The sequence below is a fragment of the Diachasmimorpha longicaudata genome, chromosome 10 (genome assembly GCF_034640455.1).
Source record: "Diachasmimorpha longicaudata isolate KC_UGA_2023 chromosome 10, iyDiaLong2, whole genome shotgun sequence".
In the NCBI taxonomy this organism is placed as follows: domain Eukaryota; kingdom Metazoa; phylum Arthropoda; class Insecta; order Hymenoptera; family Braconidae; genus Diachasmimorpha; species Diachasmimorpha longicaudata.
In genome coordinates this window covers 7,104,446-7,121,005 of record NC_087234.1, presented here as the reverse complement: position 1 = coordinate 7,121,005, position 16,560 = coordinate 7,104,446, and the positions used below count along the sequence as shown (strand labels likewise).

The window sequence follows — 16,560 nt, the reverse complement described above, 5'->3', positions numbered from 1 at the left end:
GTGAAGATACTGCCGAGTAAAAAATATTCAGTTGTTGGTTTCTGTTTCCTCATGACAGCATTGGCAGAAAGGACTCAGTTCAATTCAATAAAACTGCTATAATTTTTCTTATAAAACCCAAAAAAACGATGGATTTATGTATAACCACGATATCAAGGAAATACCACGATAATAATTTTACCTGATACTCCACAAAAGGTAAAAAATATAAACTCTCAGGAGTATGACTAACGACTGCATTAAACGGTTTACCAATCACGTCTAAACCATAATTTGTGTTATTACTTGACACATAAAACGATGAAGCGCACAATGCGGCCAACAATATTGCCAGCGAAGGAGAGAGGGGATATTAATATTTATTTTAATATTTATATTTCAATATTAATACTAATTAGTAATTCCAAAGATCAACACTTGATTAAACTATTTCACAGATACTTGAAGAATCGAAAAACCAATATTTTCATAGAGTAATTCAGTCTCAGATTTACTCACAAAGAAACAAATACACTATTTATTCGACTAGATCATTTGCTTAATTATCTTCGAAGAATTCTCGTCAGGAGTGATTTTCAATAAGAGCAAAAACTATTTATTCCGTAGTTTCGATTTTCTTAGTCACTCACGTTGATTTTTTTGTTTTCACTTTTTAAATTTCCCTTGAGTTAGCACCGGCTGCTATCTGTAATGAGAAAAATTTTATTTCATTATAAAATACTTTTACTCCTCTCGTGAAAATCCTAATTATTACGTCGTAATTGCCAACAGAGTGACTCGAATCGTACGCCTCATTCACTTTCAAAAGTTTTTTTTTCTACTCCAGTGATTCCTGACGAATTCAACATAACATTTCGAAATGAAAATAAGGGAGACTCTTTCACACTCCAGTGGGAGCGCTATTCCATTTTTATAACTATTATATTTCCAATTACTTTTTTATATTGTTTATTAGCATCTGTATATTTAAAATTTTTCATTGCTTCCGGTTGGAAGCTTACCCGGAATCATACCTTTTGATTACTCATTATTTAATTAATGGAAGGTGAAGAGGAGCATTTTTTAATAGCCTGTACTAAATAATGAATAATGAAAGACTGACTTCAGCTACTAAGAGGAGCCTTGAAGAAATAACAGATTAAATAAGTCATTGAATACAGTTGGAAAATTTACGATTCGTTAGACTATTATGGAATAATATCGACGTCTTTATATTTACCAGATTGACATAAAGTATTGCTGGTGTCATCCCCAATTCCGTCATCGTTATCGTTATTGATGTCGTAGCCGTTATCATAATAGGTTTGTTCAATTTCATAATTTTGCGGTGACATATGATGGTCAGACCTTCGGACGCGGTTGAAATACCTCAGAATAGCTTCTAGGCGATCAAGGGATGGGAGGGAACTACCGTCGGACATATCCATGGCTCCAGATAGTGCACGCTTGCCGTAACGACTGCCCAGGAAAAAACGATCTGGCCGAGATGATACTTTTACCGTGTCTTGCGTATTGGATGCATGATTGGATTTTTGATCACTCCGAACTTGTCTACTTGAAGAAAAATACGGCAGCGCAGCAGGGGCTGGAAAAAAAAATTCGGGTCAATGAATTCGAATGAATCGAATGAACCCCTCGAAATCGTTATAAATTTTGTGCAGGATTTTAAAAATTCACAAGGTCTGGGAAGTTGTCCCTTTATTGACCTTTATTCTTGCAATTTGTAGAATATCACATTGAATTAATTGAAAATTCATTGATATCGAGTGAAAAACTCACGGAAAGTTAATGGAATAACTTTAATAATTGTCTTTTCGATTTTCAAAATGCGAAATCTATCTAAAAGTCGGAGTATGTTGTGACGCGTGTTGACTAATTGTATCCCAGAACCAGCGAAATGCAAATTGAGGTTCACATTCCCAGGTGTTTCCGCATTTTCGTCGGTCTCTCTGATTAAGAAAAATTCTCCAAAGGTATCCGATGTCTAAAGCCAGTTCGTTAAATACAGAGCATTGTCGCGCGCCCACATACACACACGGCCACAGGTGTCATTACAGGAAAATCAAACAGTGTAATGAATGTCAAACCACAGAGCAAGCAAAGTTATATTATGCCATGAATTTGCTATAATTATTTCATTTGAAAGAACCGAACATTAGGATTTCTAAAGGAAATTCAGTTCAATCAAAATATTCCCATCAAATTTATGCCCAGGCATATATTTTTCTTTGTTAATAGTCAATAATTTTGAAGTGATGAATAGCAGAGTCTCCATGTGTCCAATAATTTTAATAGAAAAATCCACAAGAAAAATTCAAACACATCAATCACAACGTATTGACTTTTTCCCATTAAATATTGCATGGACTCTGCCCTAAACCAAAATAAATTGAATAAAATTTTATTTTCAAAAATCTGAAGAAGTACCTAAAGCCAGAAATCCACATTTCAATTTATATTCTCGCCAAATATTTAATGAGCATTATAATTGAAATCTTGTTGCGTGAGCACGAAAATTAAAATATGACAGAATAGAATGTATAGAATATTTCCAATTAAAGATAATAATTTTTATATTGATTTTAAATTGTTGTAAAAATTGCACTCACATAGATGTGACTCCTCTCGTTTACCATAGCGTCCCTGCGTGTAAAACGTATTTTCACCCAGGACGACATTGACTAGCACCAGGACGACCCACAGGCTCACTATCAGGTCCATAGTATACACTGGTAATATTTTCTCCCTCGATAAGAAACCTCGATCTGGGATGTGAAATCGAAAACGAAAAACACCATGACTCCCTCTCATTGACCCCTCGTTTAATATTTATTCTGAGGGTCGATGAATTATATATTGGTTCTCAAAAGGAGATGACAGGAAAAAAGCACATTTAGTGGGTTATCTTTTGAAATTTTAAAACGGCGGAGGGATGGGGGCGGAAATTTTTTTTTACATCATTTACAGGTCGATGGAGGAGTATTTGTTAATTAAAAAACACATATGATCAGAGCAGAACGAAAAAGTTGTAGCAAAAAGTGAAAGCTTAATTTAAGAAGATACAGAACAATTTGAACAAAAAACAATTTGTTTCTAATTGTTTGTCTCTATCTGTAAATGATAATTATAATAAATTGTGAATTTACCTGACTTTTTTGCGGACGATCCAACCATTATTGTTCACTATTTTTTATTCACATGCCATTTGCATCGAAAATGATGTGAGGGAAAAAACATTGGTTTAATTAGATTTAAATGTAACGTTAGGGAGATGCGTAAAATTACGAGTGGAATTCCTCACGAATTATTGAGTGTAATGTAATGCAATCACATTTGTTTTCCACGCTCCAGTTCAATTTTATCTTTCAAGAATCTGAAGTGCACCGAGGAAACATGCAATTTATTGACAATTTGGTAATGAATATCAACACAAGGACTTTGACTTTTCAAGGCAATTTTTAATAAAAAATTATCAATAAAAAAACATTTTTGGAAAAAAAATGTTTTTGCACCATTGTTGCATTTAATAATATTCGAACAAAGTCAAGGTTCATTTATTGCTTGTAATTTTTAAGAAGACCATTATTTAATTGACAATCTACTGTTACTTGATGGTTTCCTACTTCACAACGAGAAAATATTTTTCAAAATATTGTAAATTTAGAAAATTAAATGGCCTTTATCAATCTCTATAATGACAATTCCGATTCGTATGTGAATGTGAGATTTCAAAGAAAAAAAATTGAAAGCTTCAAAGAACTCACGGAATAACAGAGAGCTGAGGGCATCCCAGGGGGTGAAACGACTATGGGATCCTCCAGCACCGGCAGAAGCTTTATATACTGCCGGGTAGTCCACCCACCTTCACGAAGAGGGATCCACCACAGGCGGGAGGGGACATGTGACAAATTATCTTGCTCATTTATCCAAATTTCCCCATTCCACCGGAAAACTATTTACCTCCCGAGAAAATATAATTCTGTCAATCGACTGCGTCTCTGACCAATAAATGCACTGAAGGTTTTAGGGCAGTTTTTTAAATGAGTTCATCCCTATAAATTAATGTTCCATGGTAACTACAGTTGTTCAATTATAAGCATGAAAAATTATATACCTGAATGTTTAATGATTTGTTGAATAAGAAGAGAAATAAATCCAACAGAGCAAATCCTGAAATGTTTATTTTTTTGTAACATTCGTATGAAAATGAAAATTTCTGTTCATGTCGTTTTGATGTTATAAAAATGCACAGTAATTGAATATATTTATAATTTAATTTGACCCATATTCTGAGCAATCCCCTAAAATCAAAGGTTCTCTTCCCTATTTTGCATTTCACTGCATCCGACAAGCAGAGATAACAATCAGAAAAATTTTCTCACTGTCGGCCACGAGATAAATCATTACCCCATGTTCAAACATAAATTAACTGCTCTCCCCCAGTCTAATAACTCAAGTGATAACTGACTACGAAACACGTTGAAATTTGGATGAGTGAAATGAAAATATAAATCAAATTCAATGTTTAAAAAAAAAATTTATGTTATGTTTCAAAATTTGGGGTGTGATGTGTGAAGTTTTTTCATTGCTCTCATGAAATATACATTTGAAACCACGTGGGATGACCTTTTGATGAAACTCATGGGAGATATTATCTTTGGTTCGTCCCCTATCGTTTCGAAGCAATCATCAAAAATTCACGTAAATCCGCAAATTGGAAATGTATTTTTCATGAAATCCACTGACTTCGATGTCGACTAATTTTTTTTTTCCTCGCAGAATGCAAAAATCACGTACCCTATCTTGAACTTCAAAAATGGAAAATACATATGTCTTCTCTCCTGAATTTTTATGTTTTGCGAGACAAAGGAAAGAGAAAAATGGAATAAAAAATTTAAAAATCTCCCTTCCCCCTTGGATGCGCTTCAAAAATTGATAACTGACTAAAAATTGAAAAAAAAATTTAATCAGGTAGATAATCGAGTCGTAAAAAAGAAGAAAATGAGTGAAAAATTATTTTCCTTTGACGTAATTAATTAAACAAACGTAATAGACTGGAGTCAGGTATGATTCGTCCACGTGACGATGAAACTCCCCGGGGAGCTCTTGGGTCTCACCCGAGCAACCCACTAACACGCACCTTAACTCTCTTCTCGCTATTTTACTATCTACAACGTCGCATACTTCACCTAGGCCATAGTTAGACGAATAATAGTCCCGATGACGAGGATAATTTTCCAATAACTGTTTCATTGAGCTATTGAATTATTTTTGCGTGTGGGGGGTGTAAGCGTTTTATATATTTGTTCATTTCATTGTTCAAGATCATGATTGTGGAGGGAGACAGAGCAATGCATTGTTTTTTACTACACCTTAAATAAAATTCCCCCTCACTCAACATAAATAATTAAAATTATGATGAGCAATATAATTTCTATTTGCTATTGGGAAAGCAACAGTCCTGCCGCCGAAATTTTGCAATCACTGGTCCCCTATTTTCGTATAATCTCTTCTCCGAGATTAGCACGGATTTGAAAGGACTCAGTGAGATAATTGAGGGTGACTTCAGGAACAAACAGCGGAAACGTCTGATCTGGGGCACTATCTCATTTATCAGAAGAAATCTCTCGTTTCCAGATTGCAACCGAAGACACAAATAATTTAATTATTATTTTTGTATATCGGCTAATCAATTTTAGATCGATGTACGTATTTATATTTATGTAAAAATCTTTCATATATGGATTTAGTCCTTTAAGATCTTCTGATGACATTAAGAAATTCTTTCTCTTAATCGATTTTTCCGATAAAGTTATAGAATTATAAAATTTTCTCAGAATTAGTTGCATAAAGGAAGGTATTTGTAGCGCTAATTTCGCCGTTTGCCTTTGCCAATTTTCCAATCCCTTGATCATGAAAATCAACAAATGATAAGAAAATTGCTAGATAAACCCTTTGAACCAACCGCCGACGGAAGTTGTACAGTTGTGCATGAAGATAACTCGTATTTCATCGAAGAGAAACTGTGAAAAATTTGAAGTATGGCATATGTTCCATGTTTTTAATTCCCATCTGCTGTACATTATCGATTGTTACTAAATGAGCCCCCCTACCATCGGTTCCGACCACGTGACAGTGGCGAGTCGCCACCTAACCTCCAAACACCGTCAGGAAATCATAATTATCAACAAAGATTCATCTTTGATTGTCGACATGATGATTGTTTCGTCATTAATGAAATTTTCGCGCCCCATTCAAGGAAAACTCCACTATCGTCAGGCGGTGAGTGAATTTTTGCCTTCAACTGTTGTCACTTTGTCGAATGAATTATTGCGGTAGCGCATAACCTCGCTGAACCTTCACTTTTAATTGATGAACTTTATTATTTCTCTTTTACTTGAATCTCATCCTTATTTGTTTATATTTTTCTACCCTTGAAGAAAAATTCAAAAGACTGTTTTACGTATGCTTTATCGTGACAAAACTAATTTCATTTAATTTAATCTCAACCACTTGGAGGTTAAATTAATTATTATTCAATTCCTGCCAACAAAAATTTCGATAATGGATTCAAGATATCAAGATACTCCACAAAAGAGGAGCAATCCGAGCCGGAGATTCCGAAGAATGAGCTCGAGGACATGATCAGCGCTCAGCTCCAACCGGAGAAAGGAAAAATATACGATAAAAAACCGTTCAAACTGACCATTGAAGCTGGCAAGAAGTATGCTTGGTGTACCTGCGGCCACAGCAAGGGTCAACCTTTGTGCGATGGCTCCCACAGGAACACTTTCATGAACATCAAACTCAGGCCCATATTCTTCAAAGTCAAGGAGACCAAAGAATACTGGCTGTGCAATTGCAAGCAGAGCTCCAACCGACCTTTCTGCGATGGGACCCATATGAGAGAAGACATTCAAGCCAAGATTAAATAATGAATCATATCGTGGGGGAATTATTAATATTATGTACTGAAGTTTTTGTAAATATATTGAAAGAGAATGAAAAGTACTGTTTTATGTGAATTAGTCTCATATAAATATCACTAGAAAATATTTAAAATTTAATTAGGGAAGGAAACTTTTTTCAATGTCATTATGGCGGTATTTTAATAATCTTCAAGATTAAATGAAGTTCGATTTAGATGAAGAATGATTGAAGATTTTATTAAATTAATTTCAGGTTTTTTTCTTTCAATTTTCCCATGAAATTACGGAATTCAAATTTTCCCGCACTGAATATCTGATGCAGTCCCTACTTCCGGATAGTCTGTCCGATGATTGGTTGATACCCCTCCCCTCCACCCCAACTAATTTTCAAACAACGTGATTCACAGACAAACGCGTCTGTTTTCCAACGTATTTTCAAACCCGTCAAGCATACGGTTGGTCCCTGTCATTTTTCCAAGATTTGTAGTGTTTTTGAGTCGAGGCAGGGATCAGGAGTCTCCTGAATAATAGAAAAGTAGTGAGAGGTGCTCTGGAATCATGAAGTCATCGTAAGTAAATTAATTTCTTCGGTCAAGGGCTAAAAATTGAAGGTTAGACTCGCTCAACCCTCGATGTGGTAGATTTTGAAATCAACTTTTGTACGATCTCCTGTGACTGTGCGCGGAAGAGGAAATTTATTATTTCACTTTGACAATTATATTACACTACCTATCTTCTGAATGTATCATAAAAATGGGATACAGAAAAATTGCTATTAGTTATGAAAAGTCTCTGATATTCCGTAAAAACTGAAGCGATTTATTCATTTAAACAATGTTTAAAAATGGTAAGAGTTGATTGAATTGCACTCCGATAAGTCCCAGCTATCGATATAGAACTCCATACATTTCCAGCCGTCCGAAGGCCCCGATGTCCGCACGTAAACCAACGCGCCCACGGCTCCAGCAAGCGCTGTCAAAGGACCCAGTGCAGGTCTACTGTCGAGTACGCCCAATGCAGAGTCTATCTGATGTTACTTGCATGAAAGTGATCTCTCCTACAACAATCTTCATAACGCCCCCCGAGTCCTCCACAAACTTTCGCTCCACCACGAAAGAGATCCAGACAACGTTCACAAAAGTGTTCACCCCCGACGTCTCCCAAGGAGAAATCTTCAACTCCGTCGCACTGCCCCTTGTCGAGAACCTCATTCACTCGAAGAACTCCCTCCTTTTCACATACGGTGTAACGGGCTCGGGGAAAACCTTCACAATGACCGGCGAGCCGCAGAATTCCGGGATAATGCCGCGTTGCCTGGACGTTCTCTTCAACAGCATCTCCTCATACCAAGCGAAGAAATTTGTCTTCAAACCAGACCCTTTCAACACCTTTGAGATCCAGAGTGAAACGGATGCGATGTTGGATCGGCAATCAGAGCTACACGCCGGCCTGACGACCCCCCGACCCCAGAAAAGCAAATTCAGACGTCAGGACAGTGACACCGACAGCAATCCCCCACTGCCACGATCGCCTGACGAATCCCAATCGCTAGCGGTAGATGAGGACAGTGTCTACGCCGTTTTCATAACCTACGTCGAGATATATAATAACTCTGTGTATGATCTTCTCGATGATGAGGAGCCGAAAGGCAAAACCCTCCAGTCCAAGATCCTCCGTGAGGACGGAAATAAGAATATGTACGTGCACATGGTGACACAGATTGAGGTAAAGAGCTCTGACGAAGCCTTTGAGGCATTCAGGAGGGGCCAGAGGAAGCGGAGAGTAGCTCACACTGCGCTCAACGCTGAATCTTCACGGTCACACTCGGTCTTCACAATCAGATTAGTGCAGGGACCATTAGACAGCCAAGGAGAGAACGTCGTTGACGACAAGAGGCTGATAGGAATTTCTCAGCTTTCGCTGGTGGACCTCGCGGGATCAGAGAGAACAAATAGAACGAAGAATACCGGACAGCGGCTACGGGAGGCCGGCAACATAAATAATTCTTTGATGACCCTGAGGTCGTGCTTGGAGATACTGCGAGAGAATCAGACAACTAGCAGCGCCAAGATCGTCCCCTACAGAGACTCAAAATTGACACATCTGTTCAAAAATTACTTCGATGGTGAGGGCAAAGTCAAGATGATTGTCTGTGTGAATCCCAGGGCCGACGATTATGACGAGACGATTCAAGTTATGAAATTTGCGGAAATGACGCAGGAAGTGCAGGTTGCACGTCCCATTGTTCCTAAGATCGATCTCGGCTTCACCCCGGGAAGGAGACAGGCGAACAAGATTTTCAAAGAGGCCAGAAGTCGCCTGGAGGGAATGGGGAGGCCTGAGGCTGCTGATCTAGATCTTGATCTCGGACTTGTATACTCGCTTGGAGGAGCCTTCCCTCCGATGGAGGTAAATAATCCTCATCATGACGAAATTATCACAAGTCTGATGAGATTTTTGGAGCACAGAATCGCCAGAAGAAACCTGTTGAGATCTGATTTGGAGAGTAAACAGAATGACTTCAGAAAAATGCTCCATAATATGGAACAGGAGAATATAACGTACAAGGTTGAGAATGCCTCACTAAAGGCTGCCAACTCCCAGCAGAAAAAGAAACTCAGCACTCTGGAGGATCATGTCTGTAAGACTGAAACACAAATCGACAGTCTTCTGAGAAAGCTCAACGCTGCGAATGAGACGATACAGAAGCTCCAGGCAGAGCTGAGAGACAAGGATCTTTGTCTTAACCAGAGGCTCATTGAGAAGCAAAAGGTGAAGCAGAGGTTCAATACCAAGATGCAGCAAGAGACTGATAAGATGAATAAAGAGCTCGAAATGAAACTGAGGCAGCAAAGGCTGAGAATGCAGAACCAGACGAAAGCCACTGAGGACAGGCTGAGACTTGTAAAAAAGATCCTGGATGACGATGGCAATATCGTCATTCCTGTGGAGAAGGAGAGAGTCGAGGAGCGAATCCCTGAGACTGTCTCCGGAAAAATTGCTGCTGCTGACAACAGATCTAGGAGGGATAAAGTACCCGTAGCCAATTTGAGACACAGAAGGAGTCAGAGTGCTGATCGCTGGGTTGACCATAGGCCTGGGGCTCTAGTGCCCATTGGTACTGTTCTACAGCCCTTAATGAGAAGAAGGAGAAGCATTACGAAGCTGACGGATCCGAAAGAGATCACTGATGGGGCCTCCAAGTATTGTCTCATTGCGCAGGAACAGGACACTGATGGTGAACTGGAGACCAAGCTTTATAAGGGGGACATTGTGCCTACCAGTGGTGGAGGTGCACAAGTCCTGTTTAATGACGTTGAGTGCCTTAAGCAGATGTCCCCAACTGCCAGGCGGAAAAGGAGTGGCGTCAATGAGGAGGAGCGAACGTGCGAGGAGATTGGCGAGAGTAAGAGAGCCAGAGTTTTTAATTAATTTTAATATTTTTGGGTGGAGAGGTTGGGAATTTCGGACTTTTTTAAGGACCATCTCAAAATCGAAGGCAAATTGCATCATTTTTTTTCTAATCTGTCTTGGAAAAAACTCTTGACGAAAATTTCCATGTCCGTCTTAGATTCAAATATGTCTCTTAAAAATGCAGTTCTATTTTAATAAACGTAAGTATTTTGTACTAGTGATGAGTCATTGATATGGGCTTGGAAAATGACAATGTTTTGAATACTCTTTGTAATAGTATTTACAAAAATAAATTAATCACTATTTAATTCGTAATTTCCTTTATTATTCTCGTACCTCCTGCCTCTTCCAATTCATTCATTAATACCTATAATTCCTGGACAATCTAGCCGATACATTTTACCGACCGGTGAATACTGAATATATATACATATATATGAATTGCGTATATATATATATATGCAATTTCTTTACTGATTAAAACCAGTTTTTTCTTTCAATTTAAATTCAAATTATATCTCTCCGTTGTTTATTAGGAAAAATTCATGAACAAAGAAGTCGTATTGTCACTGAAAAATAGTTGTTTCGTGAAAAATAATCACTAAGTGAATTTTCTAATCAAACTTGAAAAATTACATTTTTTGAGGGTGTTAAGTTTCGTATTTTGTGTAGATTAGTGGGAGAAAAATAGTTGCGTATATCTTCTTCATTTTCTTTAACAGAATAAAAATAATAGCATTGGCAATTGTTGATATGAATAAGCTAAGAGTGAAGAATTCTTCATAAAAAAGACATTTCGACGTTAGAAAAAAGAAAACAAAAATGAGAATATTGTTCTTAATTAAATTTCTTGAATCTAGGACGCAAAATAAAAATGAGTGAGCGTATCTTTTCATTTTTCCTTACATCTGAATATTTTAATTTCAATTATTTTTTGTTTATTAAACGTATTGAAACAATGAACATACAAGGAGGCGTCTCCGTTTCAATGTTGAAGTAACAAATAAAAAAAAGGAAATTTTCGAGAGGAATGAATTAGACGCGAAATAAAAATTGAGGACTAGATAGTGGTTTTACCTTAAATGTTTAAAAAATAAATTTTATATTAAGTATGGGCATTTATCGATTAAAATTCTCATTAATTATAAAAAACGTTTATCAATAGGAGTAATGATTAATAGTGTTTTTCTTTCTCAATATAATCGAGTCAACATTTATTCTTATTGTATTATTGATTTGTTCCAAAATCTCTCTTTGTCGCTTATCCATTCGAATTCTTTCATACCCATCATTAATTTTTTTTTCAACATGTGCCTCGCACTCAAAGCTAAAAAAAACATTAATCACAAGAGCAAATACGGAAATTGCTATTCTTCTTTGTGTGAAGGTGAAGAAACTCGACGCTAGGAATGAGAAGATAAGACATGATTTTTATCGATGATAATGCAGTGATGGGAATCGATGATTGATTGAGTAGTCAGGCAGGATTAGTCAGTTTCACTTGAGGGCAATTCATTTTCTCATGCCTTCATATTTTTCTATAGATGAAAGCTCGATTTGATCACCTTTTTAAATGTGAAAAGTACTCCTGATAAGATTTTTTCTGTTGCAGAAACAAATTGAAAACTTAATGACAGCTCAATTCATTTTTGGTGGAAATCGCTTTAAATTATAGACATATATGAAAATAGTTACTGAAAATTTTACGGTAAACAAAAAAATAAATCTCCTGCCCTCAAATGGCTAAAAAATCCCGCGTCAATCGACCCCCCATCGATCAATCTCACCGTTAAAGCCTCAAAAATATCAATAAAATCTCGTCTTACTCAATAGCCTTGCTCATGAACTCGATAAACCTCTTCCCATACTGCTCCGGATCACAAGTGGATATTCCATCGACATTAGCCCCATATTTAACAGTTTTAGCGGCCTTTGCAGCTTGCTTCCTAACTCCGTAATGCGTCAGTACATCAATAATAGCCAAAAAATAAATCTCCTTATTGGTGGCCCCCTCCTTGCTAGGAATAGCGTAGATATCGAGCTCTGGAATAATGGCATCATCGTACTGTAAGCTGGCATCCCTCATGAGAGCAGCATGTGGTGACTCAGGTGGTGTTGTCATACCAGTTACCCCGGACCACCCCCAAACTCTGTCTATTCCAGGTCCCCTAGAGTCCAAACCACTTCCCGACTCACTATCATCCTCGTCGTCGTGATTCTCCTCATCCTCCTCCCTCTCAGCCCGCTCCCTATTCTCCTGTTCAGCCCTCGCGCAATCGTGAAGGCCAAGGAGCAGGGAATAATCCATGAGGTGAAGCCTCGTGAGAAAATCGACGTCTGCTGTGAGAGTCTCAATGAGCTTTGATTTCGCCTCCTCACCGATGTAGATCTTCATCCCTTCCTTGACGAAATCGTTGTCCTTGTACGTGGGGAGATCTTTTTCCTTTTCTTTATCGGATGCCTCGCGATCCACTGTCGAACCCTTCAAGTCGAACTTTTTGTGCGTTGTGAGGTGGTTCGAGAAGACGTTTCGAATCGCCACTACGTAGTGCTCCACTCCGTCTACTGTCAGCCGATACATACCCAGGTACTGGGGGAGAAGGGTCTTTCCGTGTCTTTCAACTATGTACTGTAAGTGAAAATTGCCTGAATTTATTTGCCATTGACACGAAAAATAATTATTTCTCATTACAATATGAAAAAACAATTAATGATTCCTCATTTTGAAAACATTTATGTGCAACGGAGTGAATGAAATAATCAATGAATCCTTACTGGATGATACTGCTTGAGAAACGAGTGCATTCTTTCGACCTCCTCGCTTGTCATAGTCTTGATAATAAATAATTTGTCATAGGACTGATAAAACTTGGCTCCACTTTTTCCCGATGAATCATCAAGCGTTGGTTGCGATCTAAAATCAAAGTTTCACTGTCAAAATTTGGAGATAGACGTTATTCCAATGACAATGATAGGATTAAGCGTTGATATAGTAACAGAGCTGAGTCTTAAACCATCTGAAATATTCTCAATAATATTAATCAATTTTGTCAATTTTCTGGAGCCCAGCTCTGTCAACGGAATCATCATTTGTAAAATCACGATTTACATGTGAGGATAAGAAACGGAGAGTGGAGCAGAGCATGAAATGAACATGATCTCAAGTAAAATAACACACAAATCACACGAATCAATGTCTGCATGTGATTAATTAATGAACAAGCGAAAGCATTTGCAAATCCATCAAGGACTCCGGCAGAATAACCAGGTGCTCTCCACTGTTTTCAATGCACGATTCTATGTGTTTTTCCTCTGTCGGAAATACGTTTATTTCCTATAACGCTTGATATGACTCCTCACTCCGATATTATTGAATTTTTTCCCTTCGTAATTATGAGTTGATTTATGGTCGCGTGCCTGTGGGCGTGTTACAATAATTATAGGCTGGTTTTCTAGTCTATGTAGAATGTGATTCGTGGGTTAGTACTTCGTGCACAAAATCCTTCTGTTTTTTCCCATGAAAAATCAAGTTCTTGGACAGAAAAGTAGGAAAATGTTAAGGAAATCTAGGAATTTTTCCATTTATTCATTTAACTCTGGAGAATAATTGGATTTTCGAAGAACTCTACGAGAGAAAGAATTTTTGAGCAATACCGGAATTTTTAAAAATTTGATTTTGCATTTCCAAAAAAAAACAGTTTTGTTCTTTTGAGTGGCAAGCCAGAAGTACCATATTCAGTATTTTTAATTTTGTTGTTTCGATAAACGAAACAGTGGCTTCCCAGGATATCGTTTTAATCTGAAGGGACAAAATTTTTTTGATCTCATACTTTTCTCATCAACTTCCTTCCTCCTCCCCCCATCCCAGTATTAAATATTCTTAATGATCGACAAATACTATTCATTAATTTTCACTATGTCAAATATTACCACAATTTGTCTAACCAATTGGATGACTCACAAAGTGATTTGGAATTATCATTTTAGTTGTGTTCATTGCAATTATTTATTTATTTCGTTAGCCACACGTAAAAAACGATAAAGTGATGGTATAAAGATATGTTTTATGAAAATATTTGGCAGTAATGAAGAAACAAAAGCTCTAACCTCAGTCGTTTGGGTTTAAAACTGTAGGTACGTTGTGGCTTATTTATATTCAGTAATTTAGACGCATTATTTCCCGGTGTTGTTACATTTATTGTTGGAACAGTGGCTGAACGTTGTACCATTTGTCGTTGTTTCATGGATATCTCGTTGGTTGTGGACAATTCTCGTTTATCGGTTATTCTTGAACGTCGCTTGAGACGCGAAGGATTAAATGCACGACATCTAGTATATACATATGTTTTTCATCTTAATTTATCATTTTCATCTTTGGATATATTCAAAGGCTTCAACGATACCAGTATTTGTTGGGGAAAAAAATTTACTTTATCTTTTTCATTAACTTTTTGTCAGATACAAAAATCAATCTCACCTCGTCATTGATTCCTTGTAGTCCAAATCATCAATCCCAAACCTCTCGCGTAAATTTCGAAACACGAGAGGACAGTACTCCTTAATTTTAAAGTGTGATGGCATGTTCTCTCTGCGAAAATAATAATTATTTTGTAACTATTTAAAATTACATAAGATAAAAACAATTTACCATCCATAATCTCTAGAAGAACATATCTTTGTCCAATAAACATTAGAGTACTTGAGTGATTTGGACGAGTGGTACATTTGTTTTCAACGATTTGCAATATCTAACTTTAATATCACGTGTCAGTAACTGGCAGGGGAGTACCAAAACGGTGGTATATTTAGATAGTAAATGGCTTTCCTCTGCCAGACATTGAATATTGGTTTTATATCTGGCAACTATTGTTTACCTTGTCTACGAGCAACTTATTTTTAAGCGAGATCAATAAAAAAAAGAGGATGGTACAGAGAATGAGTTCAGATAAACTACAAATACTCGATTTTTTTTTATCAGTTTTAATTAATTGTGGTTTGAAATTTAACGCGGAATATTGTGAGACTTTTATTTCCCCTTGTCATATCCTTATAAAGTAATGAAACAATATAAAACTTATCGGGAGGTGAAAAAAATGATCTTACTTGTTGAAGAGGTGATTGTCGACTTTGAGTTTGCTGTATGCCCTAAAATCGTCGGGGAGGAGCATTACAGGTATATTCACATGACTCAATTCATTTATCTGCAAGAATCACAGGAAAAATACATGTTTAATGCAACTTCTAGACGTCAAATTCAAATTGATATTGTATCCTTTTGAATAATCAGTAAGATACCAAAAAAACAATGAGACATTTTTATTTGCGATAAGATAATTTTGTTGGTTAAAAAAAAACAGAAAATTCAATGCAGAGAGAGAGAAGGAGATGGTACAGAGCAGCTCCAACAGATATTATCTTTAAATTGGCAGAGTGCAATTCCACAATTTTTCCTTCATTGCAAAGATATTTTCATATTTTCCAAAATGAAACCTGACTTATAAAAACGCACCATTAGTTGCCCAGATATTGACCATTGGGTTTGCTCCAGTTAACCTCGTCTCCCCCCCGATAAATAAACCACCTGAACTGCATTGTTGACAATGCAATTGCGTCTATAACCCCTAGATTCCCATAAACACGAAAACCCAAATATAAAAAGAAACTTCCTACCGTGTGATTAACACCCCACATGAAAACACTGAGAAGGGGCTCATTGGCACGAAAAAGCTTGACCTTTTGGTGCTTGACACGAAAGTGCTTCTTCTTGAGCTTGGAGAGGCCCCCCGACATATGCGGAATTGCGGACATGACGATAATCACAATGAAATAGTCGAGCCACTGGAAAGTTTTCCTGACCCTTCAATTAAACTGGCAAAATTATCGACCCCCTGGGGTTCTTAACCCCACCACTCACTTTTCGCACCACAAAAATGTGAGATAAACAATCCAGGGGGTACACTCGATTACGCCGTTGACATTTTCACTCATACACACACGATGGAAAATTGATCATTCGATTCTCACGGGCCAATCACGAAATAGAATAATTCAGCCCGATTTTTTTCAGCGAATATTTCTTGGAGGGGGTATGTTAGGGTCTTTTTTTGTTGAAATTATATCGACATAAATTACCGGACCGCACACTTCGACAGTCAATCGGCCACTGAGGCTATGGCCCTTTAAAAATGGCGGACAGGAGGAGAGAGGAAAAAGGCTG

General features: G+C 37.3%; 4 protein-coding genes across 7 annotated transcripts; 2 read left to right on the top strand and 2 right to left on the bottom strand.

Annotated features, from left to right (window-relative positions):
* Window positions 1-299: 299 nt before the first annotated feature.
* Window positions 300-3,867, bottom strand: LOC135166367 (uncharacterized). The gene is made up of 5 exons (XM_064128501.1): window positions 3,765-3,867; window positions 3,147-3,183; window positions 2,610-2,765; window positions 1,220-1,585; window positions 300-685 (listed from the first exon to the last, which is right to left on the bottom strand). Exons 2-5 carry the CDS (start codon window positions 3,172-3,174, stop codon window positions 669-671), a joined length of 567 nt encoding a protein of 188 aa, XP_063984571.1. The 5' UTR covers window positions 3,175-3,183; window positions 3,765-3,867; the 3' UTR covers window positions 300-668.
* Window positions 3,868-6,084: 2,217 nt separating this feature from the next.
* LOC135166855 (uncharacterized) lies at window positions 6,085-7,008 on the top strand. The gene is made up of 2 exons (XM_064129518.1): window positions 6,085-6,282; window positions 6,576-7,008. Exons 1-2 carry the CDS (start codon window positions 6,100-6,102, stop codon window positions 6,933-6,935), a joined length of 543 nt encoding a protein of 180 aa, XP_063985588.1. The 5' UTR covers window positions 6,085-6,099; the 3' UTR covers window positions 6,936-7,008.
* A 136-nt stretch (window positions 7,009-7,144) lies between these two features.
* On the top strand, window positions 7,145-10,651 carry LOC135166845 (kinesin-like protein KIF23). The gene is made up of 2 exons (XM_064129497.1): window positions 7,145-7,498; window positions 7,844-10,651. The coding sequence occupies exons 1-2, from the start codon at window positions 7,488-7,490 to the stop codon at window positions 10,359-10,361; spliced, it is 2,529 nt and encodes an 842-aa protein (XP_063985567.1). The 5' UTR covers window positions 7,145-7,487; the 3' UTR covers window positions 10,362-10,651.
* LOC135166851 (phosphatidylinositol 5-phosphate 4-kinase type-2 alpha) lies at window positions 10,647-16,532 on the bottom strand. Of its 4 annotated transcripts, XM_064129504.1 has the most exons (6): window positions 16,014-16,532; window positions 15,447-15,544; window positions 14,821-14,931; window positions 14,451-14,672; window positions 13,119-13,257; window positions 10,647-12,972 (listed from the first exon to the last, which is right to left on the bottom strand). In XM_064129504.1, exons 1-6 carry the CDS (start codon window positions 16,149-16,151, stop codon window positions 12,166-12,168), a joined length of 1,515 nt encoding a protein of 504 aa, XP_063985574.1. In that variant the 5' UTR covers window positions 16,152-16,532; the 3' UTR covers window positions 10,647-12,165. The 4 variants fall into 4 exon arrangements, with proteins under 4 accessions (XP_063985574.1, XP_063985575.1, XP_063985577.1 ...); XM_064129505.1 differs by lacking the exon at window positions 14,451-14,672 and having other exon boundaries at window positions 16,014-16,531; XM_064129507.1 differs by lacking the exons at window positions 15,447-15,544; window positions 16,014-16,532 and adding an exon at window positions 14,992-15,019.
* Window positions 16,533-16,560: the final 28 nt, after the last annotated feature.